At 42.6% G+C, this 14,205-nt stretch overlaps 1 protein-coding gene across 1 annotated transcript in view; it reads left to right on the top strand.

Moving 5' to 3' along the window:
- ALK (ALK receptor tyrosine kinase) overlaps window positions 1–7,886 on the top strand; it is a gene marked incomplete at both ends in the record, with an annotated part of 599,018 nt that extends 591,132 nt beyond the window's left edge. The window contains 3 exons of the mRNA XM_084235715.1: window positions 3,806–3,940; window positions 4,627–4,717; window positions 7,200–7,886. Of these exons, the coding sequence (XP_084091841.1) occupies window positions 3,806–3,940; window positions 4,627–4,717; window positions 7,200–7,886 (913 nt within the window). The remainder of the gene's footprint in view (window positions 1–3,805; window positions 3,941–4,626; window positions 4,718–7,199) is intronic.
- Window positions 7,887–14,205: the final 6,319 nt, after the last annotated feature.

Raw genomic sequence — 14,205 nt, 5'->3', positions numbered from 1 at the left:
GGAGGGTGAAAGGATTCACTGGAGACAGAGCAGGGAACAGAACATGCAGAATGACCGAAATATACTGCTGAGGGGAGCAGAAGGCGAGACAGGAGAGGTCTGCTGCGCCATGTGGGATTCTCGCCGGCTGGCCGGAATCGAACCTGTGCTGCAGAGGCTGCGGACAGCTTCACAGGGTGGCTCTCAACCGCCTGCACCACCAGGGAGGCCCAGTTTTCACTGTTGTAAGCACTGAGCTCACACACCCTAACCCAGTGAGTCTCAGGGTGTGGTCCTATATCAGAGGCATCAGCAACACAAGGAAACGTTTGAAATGCAAATCCTCAGGCCTAATAAAGCAGACAGGCAGGGGCCCTCCTGGGAATTCCCAAGTTAGAGCACCCCCACTCCCCTGTCCAGAGCCAGGGGGCAAGTTCAGTATCAGGTAGTTGTGTTGAACACGTGGACGGTCTGTGACCCATCAACTGTCCTTCTACGAGTCTGCACCTAACACAGAGGAATTCGGATAAGTATATTCATTGTTTACATAGAGAAAAAAGCAAAAACAACCCAACTATTCTCCAGGGAAGGATGAAAAGCAAATTGCTATTTACTTCTCTCCTGGGAAATCCTTCAGCAGCATCAAAGGATACACTAAACCTACATGCATCAAAACAGAGTTATGACAAAACAACATTTAGTGGGGAAAAAAATCAAACTACAATAAAGGGGGTAGGATACCATTCATGTATCATTTTACTGCACAAAATTAAGTCTGTAATAGAGCCTCTTTATGCTCTCAGACATTGTGGACATGGAAAGAAAGACTTCCTTCCTTTCTTCTAAGGGAAGGGAGGGAGCAGGGGCAGGTGGAGGGAGGAGCTTACCTGTGTCTCATTTTCTTACCTGTGTCTATTTTATTTCTTCAATATTTCTTTTTTTTTTAAATGATATTCTTTTTTTTTTTTAAGATTTATTTATTTATTTATATAAGCACTGGGTACAGTCAGAAGCGTGGGTGGGTGAGAGAATTCACCAGAGCCAGAGCGGGGAGCAGAGCAGGCAGAAGGACCGAAGTACTCTGCTGAGGGGAGCAGTGGGCGGCAGGAGAGGTCTGCACGCCATGTGGGACCCTCGCCCTGCGGCCGGGGATCAAACCAGCGCTGCGGAGGCTGCAGCCAACTTCGCAACCCTGCACTCAACCGCTGCGCCTCGAGGAAGGCCCTATTTCTTCAATATTTCTTGACAAAAAGCAAAATATTAACTACTATTCATAGGTATCTATTCTATTACTTTTCTTCTTTAAAGTTTAGGTTGTTTCTTCATTTAAGTGCTTAAAAACACAAAGACATTACATAGCTTCAGGTTCTGGGCAGGGTTACAGAGGCAGGAAAACACAGAATGAAGTGGGGGGTAGGGTCCAGGAGGGACGCTGGGCAGTGACACTCAGCCCCTGAATGAGAAAGGCACATGAAGGGAAGATCCCACACCTGGAGACAATCTTCCACCTTCGGGTTATGAATAAAGAAAAATATAATTTAGTTTTCAAGGGCATAACGCATGATCTTAAAGCCTTTTAATCAGATGATATTATCTGCATTGACTCAAATTTTTAAAATAAAAATTTAATCAGCAATCACTTAGCTATAATTTTGGGCACAGAAAATATAATACCAAGAGAAACAGGGCGGGATTTTTTAAACATTTGTTCTTACTTGTTTGGGATGTTTTGATGCAAAGCTTGTGCTTTGTTATTCCTCTTTCGGACAGGTTATAGGCAATTAAGGAACCCAGAAACAGACCCATTCTTATTCACAAGTCAATTAAGGGAAAGTTATTTTGAGTGTTTCAAAATACAAATCAATTTAGATTCTTACCTCACACTACACCAAACTAAATCCCAACTGAATTTGAGAGAAGAGAGGAAAAAGCAAACATAGCTAGAATAAAGTAGCAAATATTCATTTAATCTTTGTTGAAGGGAAGGCTGTAGAATCTATAAAACAGATGGAGTAAATCACAAACAAAATCTTTTAATAAATTTGACTACCAGGGCCTCCCCTGGTGGCGCAGGCAGTTGAGCACAGCACTGTGAAGCTGTCCGCAGTCTCTGCAGCGCAGGTTCAATCCCAACTGGCTGGCGAGATACCCACATGGCACGGCAGACCACTCCTGTCTCGCCCACTGCTCCCCTCAGCAGTGTGTTTCAGTCAGTCTGCCTGATCTGTTCCCCGCTCTGTCTCTGGTGAATCCTCTCACCCTCACACACATCTGGCCTGTACCCCGGTTCTTGTATGCATGAATAAATAAATCTTTAAAATAAATAAATTTGACTACCAAAAAGTCTTTGGTATTCTAAAAAGTAGAATTTGAAAGCAACTAATATAAGGATTTAGATTTTGATAAAAGGCTAATGTCTCTGATTTATAAAATATGTCTACAAATTAAAACGAAAATTAACAGATACCAAAGTGTGGATAAAAATGAACAAAAATATAAACAGGAGGAAAAAAATGAAGTATCGATCATGTTAACGATTTAACCACTAAAGATAGCTTAAAATATTCTACCTTCTTTTACCTTAATATCAACCCACGTTCCCACTGTTAATGTGAACACTTGAAATTGGGGCAATGTCTGCTAATTGCTTGCATGATGCTCACTGTTGCCCGGAGTGACACGGGTGGAAGTCAGATGAACCATACATGTTGAGAATTTTCAGTGTTCACATTGTCTTTTTCTAGAAATTCTTTCAGAATTGTCCTGAATTTTACTAGATTCACCTCATCCCAAATTCAAGGAATTTATCATAAGGAAATTGCCCTGATTTCAAAAAATACTCAAGGTCTTGTCTTCCAAGACTGCCAATCTGTGTAATGCAGGTGACTTGCTTCCTTTTTCTTTTTTCTTAATAAACTTACTGGGTGCTGATGAATGGGAGAAAAAAATGCACAAAGATGTTCATCACAGTATTTTAAATATTTTAAAAACAGAAAACAATATAGAAATGATAAGGTATAGTACAACTACTCAATATAGAAATGATAAGGTATAGTTATTTACTATAGTAAAACAACATTTTACAGCCATTTTAAATTACATTTATAAAATGCTTTCTTAGTATGGAAAATGCTTATGCCATAATGGAAAATGAAAAAAAGAAGGTTCGAAATTGCATATTAAATATAATTGCAATTATATTTTGTAAAAAAAAAAAAAAAAAAAAAAACCCGGGGGCCTCCCCTGGTGGCGCAGTGGTTGAGCGCTGGGTTGCAAAGATGCCCACAGCCTCTGCAGCGCCGGTTCGATCCCCGGCCACCGGGTGAGGGTCCCACATGGCGCGCAGACCTCTCCTGCCGCCCGCTCCTCCCCTCAGCAGTGTATTTCGTCAGTCTGCCTGTTCTGTTCCCCACTCTGGCTCTAGTGAATTCTCTGACCCTCCCGTGCTTCTGACTGTAGCCAGTGCTTAAATAAATTAATTAAAAAAAAAAAAACCCGAACGTAGAAACGTAACTGGACCAAAAAAATGAACTAGCTGACTAACAATGGTTATCTTTTTACTGAGCACTACATGTGGCTGTTTTCTTTTATTCTCCATAATAAGAGTTCTCTACTGTGAGAATGTGCAATTTTAAAAAATTAAAATTTTACATCTGTGTCTGTGTATGTTTTTGTGTCTGTGTGTATGTGCATGTGTTTGCATGTCTGTGTGTGAGTCTGTTTCTGTCCATGTGTCTGTGTTTGTGTGTCTGTGCATCTGCCTGTGTGTATGCCATGTGTCTATGTGTCAGTCTGTCCATACCCACACCTTCTGTCCTGTGCGCAGGTCTTTCGGAGTGCTGCTGTGGGAAATCTTCTCTCTGGGATACATGCCGTACCCGAGCAAGAGCAACCAGGAGGTCCTGGAGTTCGTCACCAGCGGAGGCCGGATGGACCCACCAAAGAACTGCCCTGGGCCTGTGTATGAGTCTTTTAGAAACATTTTACCAGTTACTAAGCACTGTTTTCCTTTTCAAAAATTATCTGCAGCCGCATACGCTTTTTCATTTGAAGATGTAGGGACAAACGGTCGACTTTACTTACTAAGCCTCCAGATTGCAATGTGTCTCTGATGTCAATGACATGGGTTAGTCTCCAGCCCCTCCAGAGCAGCGGTGTCATGCCAAAAGAGGAATCTACTGTCTGGCTGGAGGCTGCGAACGCAACAGGCACAAACTCCTAGAGCCTGGGAGTTTGTGTCCCAGGCTCCCCCCATATGCCATGTCTTGAGCCTCCTTTAAATATGTCCATTTCCTGCGTTTTCTGCAGCCCTCTGTCATCCCTCACCTTTCTCCCACAAGGAAGGCATATGGGAAATATAATTAGAATATTCTGCCTCAAAGGTGACTTTCCATCCAGAATGAAATGAGAGGAGCCATATTTAATGTAAACCCCTGGCGGGCTGTACTGGGGAGCTTCTGGATCTTCACACCCGGGTCAATCCCTTGGCCCATCAGCAGAGGGCAGCACAGGCCAACCACATGGGACCGGATGTGTTAGTTGCCACCCCGGGAAGACAGTGCCGCCCCAGTCTCATTTAGAAAAACACTGAAAATATATTTTTCATTCTGTTTCTCCTGATTTTAATGAACTTGCTTATTCTTTCAGATACCGGATAATGACCCAGTGCTGGCAACATCAGCCTGAAGACAGACCCAACTTTGCCATCATTTTGGAGAGGATTGAATACTGCACACAGGTATAAACATTTGTGCTCCTTGACCAGAATTTATATAGAAAAGTCTTTAAGGGCCTCCCCGGTGGTGCAAGGGGTTAAGACGCAACCTATGAAACTATCCGCAGCCACTGCAGCACGAGTTCAATCCCTAGCCCGCCAGGGAGCTACCCATATGGCGCAGCAGACCTCTCCTGACTTGTCCGCTTCTCCCCTCAGCAGCGTATTTCAGTCAGTCTGCCTGTTCTGTTCCCCATTCTGTCTCTAGTGAATCCTCTTCCCCCCACCCCGCTCCTCTGGCCTGTACCCAGTTCTATTATGCATAAATAAAAATCTTTTTTTAAAAAAGTCTTTAAAATGGAAAATACCAATATATAGAAATGAAAGCTAAACCAACCAGAGAATAAGAGCCATGCTCATGAAGATGAATGCTAATTATCTGTAAAGTTGTATCTGACTCTGGACATTTTGTAAATAAACACTCGTAACTGCCACTTTCTTCACCGGTACATGACACAGCGCCAAACACTCGATCATGCTAGGGAATCGATTCAATTCTCAAGTGTTAACTAAATCCCTACTGAGTATCTAATGTTTTATTACACAAAATTAGAACTTCAGAGAAATATGGAAAATGCCTGCTCTCATATGGTTTATAGCCTGGCCAGAGAAATAAAACAGTAGATAATTGTGAAGTGATTAACAGTATGTGATTGTTAAATCATATGTCCGAGGATATAAGGGTAGAGAGAAGAAGGGAAGAAAAAGTCGAAGAATTCTGGAGAAATGTCAACATCAACAGTAGCTTTGGTATAGCAGCTGCACTTCATTTTCTTCTTGTAGAGATACGTATCTAAAATATCCCCATTTTCCAGATGAGGAGTTGAGGCTCGGAGGGTCCCCCAAGCCACAGTTTCCCAGTGATCCCGCTGGTCCTAGAAAGATCCCTTTCCCACTTCCTTCAGCCATGACTCTAGATTTGCCTTCTCTTCCCCCATTTTCAGCAGATGACTAAGCCTCCGACTTCCTGGAGAGTGAAGAGAGTGAATCAGTGAGATTCCTCTGATTGTTCCCAGCCCGCATCTGCACCCATTCTCCCACCTTCCCCCTTCCAGGCTAAGCCCTGAGTCACCAGCTGCTGCCCCCGCAGGGCTTGGCTCTGTCTGTTATCTCCTCGCCACTGTATCTGCTCTTTCCCGTTGCATCCATGCTGCCAGGATGTCTAATTCTAGAGAACATTTTAAAAGTCAGACAATAAACCACCACCTCTCTAAATTCCCTCGTCTTATTTGTGACAACAGATAGACTTATGCATCTTCAAAGCACAGCTTCCATTCCATCCGCCCAGGTCCTTCCGGCTCAGAAACAGGTGAAGTGACATTTATCTTAGATGGACTTCGCTTATCAAGTATGGGGGTTCTTTTAGAGAACTTGATGTTCAGTGGCAGCTAAGTTACTATGTTGTAATATGAATGAAACACACCCACTTAAGTGTATATACTTTAGAGTAATTTTCTCCAAATATATATCCCTCTTAAAAGCAGGTAGCTCTCTACAAGCGTAGTTTAAATGACTGGCCATAGAAATTTGTAATTAACAGGGAAGGAACTGAATAAAACAGAGAGACTCAGAAGGCAGTCATTGGTTGCTGTAGAGCATTCTACTGATGAATACTAAACCAAGGTACTTCTCTGTGAAATTCAACAGAAATGATTTTTCTCATTTGCATTAAATACGAATGAACTACTTCTCCCCCAGATTTAAGTTTTTTGTCCACAAAGTGTCTTCAAACGTCTGGCAACTGTTTCTGCCTTTCTGTACCTATTGCTGTAAGAAATTAATCTAGCTCAAAGATGGATTTATGAAGGGTTTTCTCATAGCATGTCAGTATTTCCTGGGTTTCACGAAAGGTCTCATCATATCCAGGCTACCTGAAAGAATACTGCATTGTGATGTCTGCATGCCTAATGACACACGCTGGAACACAGAAAAAAGTCATCGTCAAGTGTGACCCATCCAAATGTGATTTTACATATAGGAGGCAGCTAGGAGAGAAAAATAAAGAAACCATCTAAACAATGTGTCCCTCTCCTTCCCCCCACCGCTGCACACATACACACGCCAAGTTAAACATACCGACTTTTTATTTGGAAGTATTGGAATAATTTTTTAAATGCATTTAGATGAATTTTTAAAAATTCATCAGTATATAAGATTTGCCCAAAGGTTGTCCCTCCAAAGTCTCTCCTGCCCCAGGCATTTCGGCGCTCCCCAGTACCCTGCACACACTTCTGTGATGGTGTTTATCCTCTAAGTAGTTCCAGGATAAGAGTGATTTCCCGTTCATTTATTTTCCAGTCCCCGTAAATGAACACAGTCCCGGTAGGCATTGGTTTCCTCATCTGTAAAATCAGTTCAGAGCAGATCACCACTAAGGTATCTTCCACAGCCAACATGTTTGGTCTGTGATCCAAAGTTTTAATCAGTTTATTTCTCCCCCCTGTAGGATCCGGACGTGATCAACACAGCCCTGCCCATCGAGTACGGCCCGCTCGTGGAAGAGGAAGAGAAGGTGCCCATGAGGCCCAAAGACCCCGAGGGGGTCCCTCCTCTCCTAGTCTCGCCTCCACAGGCCAAGAGGGAGGAAGGGCACGAGCCTGCGGCCCCAGCCCCGGGGCCCCCCACTTCCTCAGGCAAAGCCCTGAAGAGAGCAGCGGCGGGGGAGGCCTCGGCCCGCGTGGCCCGGGCGCCGGCCTTGCAGGGCGGGCACGTGAATATGGCTTTCTCGCAGTCCAGCCTCCCGCCAGAGTTGCACAAAGTCCAGGGATCCAGAAACAAACCCACCAGCCTATGGAACCCAACTTATGGCTCCTGGTTTACGGAGAAACCCGCCAAAAAGAACAATCCTCCAGAGAAGAAGGAGCAGCTCGAGAGGGGAAACCCGGGACGCGAGGGGAGCTGTACTGTGCCCCCCGGCCTGGCCAGCGGCAGACTTCCGGGGGCCTCGCTGCTCCTCGAGCCGTCCTCGCTGACGGCCACCATGAAGGAAGTGCCTCTCTTCCGGCTGCGTCACTTCCCGTGCGGCAACGTCAACTATGGCTACCAGCAACAGGGCCTGCCGCTGGAGGCCAGCGCCGCGCCCGGGCCCGGGCACTACGAGGACGCGGCGCTGAAGACCCAGCCCGGGCCCTGAGCCCCGAGGCCGCTCGCTTCTGCTCCGTGGGAGCCCAGAGCCCCCCGAGGAGCGACAGGTAATGGCTCCTCCGCCAACCAGAGACCAGATGTCACTTTGCATTTTGTGCCAACTTGTTTTGAAGTGCCACATGAAAAGCTGTCTTTTCAAAACGCTTTCGAAAGGTTTTCAGCATGGGTTCATCCTCGTCTTACTGTAGAAGAAAATGCCACAAAGACGAACGATAAATACAAGGCCCAGAGCTGGTGGCGTAAGGTTTTCATGCATGGTTGATGTACACTTCCTCATGCTTCTTCAAGTTGTGTGTGCTCAGCTTCACTGCAGTCAGAATTAGCTGCTTCTGTGTTTCATAGTTGGGGTCCTACATGTTTCCTTACCTTTTGATGTGGACCTGATCACTTGAGGGAACCAGGGACTCGACTTAAAGGAGTAATTTGTCATGAGTCAGCATGGGGAAAGACAAGTGTTTACTTGGGAAAGAAACAGCATAAACAACTAACTGAAATGTCACATTAGATGACGTTTAGACACTTTCCATTGCGCTGATTCATCAGTGATTATAAAAATGTGGTGACTCGTTCTGGTAGTGTAGAGAAAATGTGTATATACTCATCCAAATGAGATTGCAGATAGTCAGAGTGCTTTCAGTAGGATAAAACACCACTAACATGCAGAGATTCAAACATCCTGTTGATATACCTCATGCCTTAAAGCAAATCCTTCCACTAAAAGAAATGAGCGAGGAGTGTAAGGTTTCCTACTGGGTTGAAAACGCAAGATTTAAATTGTACTTACTTTAAAAACTTTCCACTAACTAAAATAAGCTCAGAGCATTTAAAAACAAAGATTTTAAGCAGCAGTGATACATCTAAGCATAGAAACATAACCATTCCTGAACATAAGTGTCAATCCCAATTAGGCGAAAACCTTCTAATAATTTTGATCATGAAACCCACCAAATGTCAGTTTTGCAGTGACCAGGTCCTCCAGTGGCCCTAGGAAAGGTGCTGAGGAAATGCCCTTTCTTCCTATGTTCATCTGCGTTTTCTCTCCCTCAGTCATGTGATCCTGACACATATTTGTACAGCTATCAATGTGGATTGATGAATTTTTCCTTTGAGTGGCCTTGAGTAAAGGAATCAAGGACACTTGTCATGCTGAGGGTGACGTATTATATTGGGGGGGGGTTGTCTCTGGACTGGGTTTTCACAGATAAAACTAATTTCCATGAAAATGAATTGGAGCTATTGAAATTTACACACATATTATGCAATGATGCTTTATCAGTGAATTTTCATTTCATTCTTTCTGCTTCTCCAGTTTTGTTCCTGGTGCCAGTTGTGCCAAAGCATTACCTTGGGAGGAAAGCACTTTTTAGTACTTACTAGGCACTAAGCATCCCCAAGCAAAAGGATACACAGACACACACACAATCACACATACACACATGCACACCTTCCCCCTTACCTTCTCATTTTTACCTACATCAAAAAGTATCACTGTTCTGAACCCACATGAACTAGTATTTGTTTCTCCTATGGCAGAGGCCTTGCCCCAGTTGGCAGTTCGACACACCTGCTGAAGCACCAATATGCTCCGGACACCACTTTTCCTTATCTTAACTGCCAGAAATACTTTCATCACTCATACATGAAGAAGAAATATCAGTGAACTCATCTCTAAACCACTGTATCTGTGAAGTTTTGGTGCATGCCAGACCCAAAAGCAAATAGTCTGATCATGTAAACATTAATTCCCATCCACCTGAAAGGGCCCAAAAATGACCCTTTGAAAAACACTCTGCTGAGGGTTAAGGAGGAGCTGTCAAAAACTAAGAATAATTTCATTTTATATTCGTAACACTAGTACCCAGTTTGACAGGGAGCATGCTACATGGATAAATAGCCAAGTCTTTATTATTAATGTGGAAAAATCTTATCCCTTTCTCATCTTAGAAACTATAAACTCATTACATTTTCAGGTGGTGCCTTACTGAGATTGATTTGTTGATTCTTTCTTAAGCGACTTTATTGGTATCCATTTTTGTGTAAATGATAGTCAAGTCTTAAAAGCCTATGTACATGGATAAGTAAATAAACAACTCCACCCTGAGATATGATGACCTCAAGATGTTTCATTTAACTCCCTGGAAGCTGTAGATACTGATCTGGACTATGTCCACTCAATATTGTGCCACTCATATGGCTGCAGCAATTCATCCAGAACCCATGGATTCTAGTATTAACTATGATAGGAAATTCCACCCAGTATATGAACAAGCACAATTAATATTTGCTGAAGCTGTGTAATGATTCCATAAGCTGGTATGATTATTTGTATTCCATGTCTATAACAAAAAGCTCATAAAAAGCTCCCAGCCATTCGTTTGGGACACTGGCGTTTGTGAGGAATTCCCCGTTGATAGGCAGCACCTCAAAATTAGAGCAAATCAAAATAGCAGGAGTAAACTTTGATTAAAGAGTATGATGTACTTCGTGGTGTAAAGTTAGGGTCTCTCCCCTGGATAGGGGCTGAGTCCTGGAATTTTTTGGGTTATGGGACTTATCTTAGTTACCTCACATATAAAGTGAGGTAAACAGCATCCTTTTTCCACTGCCCTGCACTTATAAATTGTGTGGGATCACCAGTGCTCCCTCTTAGCCTTCTCAAATTCCCAGGTGATTTGAGGTTGGGTGTGGGGAGGATTTAAAAAGTTGGAGTGTGTCTACACCTGCCTGGCCTGGTGACTATCCCCTCTGTGCCGTGTTTGACTTCATCTATCCCACGTTCATAACAATGCCAAGGCCTCTGCCAGAGCCAAGTCCTTTTCAGCTCAGAAGAAGAATGTAAAGACTCTTCCATACTTAGAATTAAGTGCTAAAGATAAGCATTATGGAAGGGAAGAGCGTTAGCCAATTTTTAATGAATTCTTTTTTAATGTCTGGCATGTCCATGCCATACCTGGTAAATGCTGTCATTATAAAATATTAGGTATTCAATGCATAAAATGTGGAATTTTTACATCCAAACTTACAGGGCACACCACTAAGAAAGTCCAAGTGATCAGGCTATTTCAAGTCTTTATTCACTAATAGCAAGATTAAAATTCATGAGCTCTTTTCAGACCTAAACCAACCTATATGAAATCAGAGGACTCTAAATAACAGACTTCTCAAGATTCATAAAGTTGTATGAAACAAATGATATTTATTGTCAATCTGTCTTTAGCTGGTGACTTTCTAAGTGGGTCCCCAAAGAACATACAGTTTGACTTTGCTAATTTCATCACTGGAGAGATGGTTCTCTGCATTGGTGTGTGAATGTATAAAACAAAAACCGGCATTCCCATAATCCTCCACATGATGGCTAAAATAAAAATTAATCATTCAGAACAAATTGTGAGGCTTCCGTTAAGATTCTATTTTCATTTGGTATCCTGAGTAGGTGCATTTAATTTTTAATACACTCCTCAAGTACAAAGCTATTTTTGGCTCTACTTTACAACATTTAACATTTGAAAAGCTCGCTGTAAGAACAGACTATTACATATAATTAGTGTTTGTGTTGGGAGGTGGGGGATAAATACATGAACTTTCATAACCACGAAACTAAAGGAGTGACCTTTCTCTCTTCCACACTGGGTAAATGTAAAAGACGTAAAGATGTCACTATCAGGTTAATCTTGAAAAAACTGCAAGCACCAAAGTCTGTTTGCAGTGCCATCTCAGTCTATTCTTTAGGTCCCTGTGCTCATCAGGCTAACTCCCCACTCCATCAAACTTGCTAAGGCCTACTGCCTCCTTGAACTCAATTACTCAGCATTGGGCTTCTCTGGTGGTGCAGCGGGTTGAGTGCAGCACCGTGAAGCTGTCTGCAGGCTCTGCAGTGTGGGTTCAATTCCCGGCCGGCCAGACAGTTACCACATGGCACAGCAGACCTCTCCTCTTGCGCCCGCTGCTCCCCTTCAGCAGTGTTTTCAGTCTGTCTGCCTATTCTGCTCCCTGCTCTGTCTTTGGTGAATTTTCTCACCCTCCTGCACCTCTGGCCTGTACCCAGTTCTTGTATAAATAAATAAATCTTAAAACAAAAAAAGAATCAATTACTCAGCATTATTTATCCCACCATGCCGAAAACACTGGTTGGGTGGACGAGTTCCAGCTGGTATTTGTTGAAAGGCTATCTGTTAAATTAACACTAAGCCTTAGCAGCTGCTGTTGTGACGCTCCCTAGAACGTTTACATGTTAGGAGAGGTTATTTGCCACTAGAGATGATTAGCAGATTGACAGAACTTCAGATGACTCCATGTTGGATGGTCTAGCACTCACCAGTCGCTTGAGAAACAACAAATAAATTGGGTAGGAGTTAATAAACCTAGTGTTAGATTGCAGTTATCTGCCTGTGTGACCTAAACTCCCACTCTCGTTTCAAATCATGAGTGGTTTGGTCTCAAAGCTCCCTTCCAACTCTGAAGTCTGTGACTATAAGACTTCACCTTTATGTAGGGAATATTTGAACACCTGGCCCATATTCAGTAGAACATTCAGTAGGTCGTGTGTGTGTGGTGTGTGTGTGTGTGCCTATGTGTTTGTGTGTGTGTTTTCCTCAACTTAGACTCCAGTTCATATACAGACAAAACCAATCAATTCAGCACCATGATCCCAGTAAGTCCAGTTATGTTTAAATCTTTATAAAGAAGTAGACAAGAAGGAAGTTTAGTATCAGTTCTCCATTTATTCTTTCCATCCAAAGATCGTTAACAAATCATAAAATCATTAAGGCAGCAAGATGAGATTAAGCAGGGATGGCTTCCTGAAAGAAGTGAGGCTGACAGGATTGAGAATCATGTCCATTTAATGACTTTGACCTTCAGGGTCTAATGACCTTTGTTCCATTTGCTTACAAGAGCAGCCTTATTAGCAAAGCAGAATTATAACAGATATGCTTTGAAGATTATCTTTTACCACATCTACTACTTGATGATGGAACTGATATACTTGCTGTCAATCTGTGTCACAAAGAGATCAGTGAGTTCATGGAGAGGTCAAACCTTATTGCTTGGGGTCACGAAGAGGTCAGTGAGTTCAGAGAGGTCAAACCTAATTGCTTGGGGTCATGAAGAGGTCAGTGAGTTCATAGAGAGGTCAAACCTAATTACTTGGCATCGTAAAGTGGTCAGTGAATTCATGAAGAAGTCAGTGAGTTTAGTTAAAATTCAGTGAATTCAAAGTCAACCTTTCCACTTCAGGTCATGTAGAGTTTATGGAGAGGTCAAGCTTAATTTTTTAGGGTCATGAAACAGTGAGTTCAGTGTAGAATTCAGTGAATTCAGATTTGGGCTTTCCTAGTCACGGGGTCATGAAAAGATAGAGCGGGCATCCCTAACTACTTGGTGCCTTTGCCTTTAAGGATGAGGCTGTAAGCAGAAAACTTTCATTTCTACTAAATGTAATGGAAATAAACATTATTATCAGCAATATGTGCCCATCTATTGTAATTCCTCCACATAGACTTCTTTCCTCTTGTAAAATGGAGCACTAGCAAAAGTTTTGGTAGAAAAAGATGTTTGCCTATGCAAAGGCATCGTATTCAGCTTGTGATGCAGCCTCAAGGTATCCTACTTGTTCGGCCTACATGCAAGCTTCATTAAGGAAGTTCTGTTGTATGTTCAAGCAGCTGGGGTGACATTGTTTGTAAATAAGGGCCTATGTACCAAGGGATATTATTAAGCAATTACTAAAAATATATGTGATAATGTGAGTTTTGTATTAACTACTGTATTTGTATTATAAACAAGTGTAGTGAAGCAAAGGGCATGAAGAAAAATAAATAAATTCCTACTGGCTTGCAATGTCTCTGTGTCAATCATTTAGGTAACAAATGTCCAATGAGTAGTTAAAATCACTACATCTGGGTTTTTTTTTAATTTTGTTTGTCCTTTTGTTGTTTTTTCTTTGTTTTTATATTACATCCATTTCTTAACACATCAGGCCTCCAGCCCATTGGTCAACATGACTTGAAGTAATATCACCTAAAGAGGTAGATCCAAAACTCTGAACTAAAAGTGCTAAGCACTGGAGACCACATTGTACACACCCGGGCAAGATCTACTTCATTCTCTAGATTAGATCATACATATTACTGTGTCCTCTAAAGTATCGACACATCAAAGTAGAAATCCAAAGCAGGCCAGGGAAAATAGGCAGTTGCCTTAAGTGACCCTGTTGCGTCTTTCCTTCCCCCACCCTTTTCCTACTCCTGATACCCAATATCTTTCTCTCTCCCACATGTCTGTTTTGGAATAGAATTGCACTTACCATG

Source organism: Talpa europaea (assembly GCF_964194135.1).
Source record: "Talpa europaea genome assembly, chromosome: 6".
Lineage (NCBI taxonomy): Eukaryota > Metazoa > Chordata > Mammalia > Eulipotyphla > Talpidae > Talpa > Talpa europaea.
This window is presented reverse-complemented; position numbering and strand designations above follow the sequence as displayed.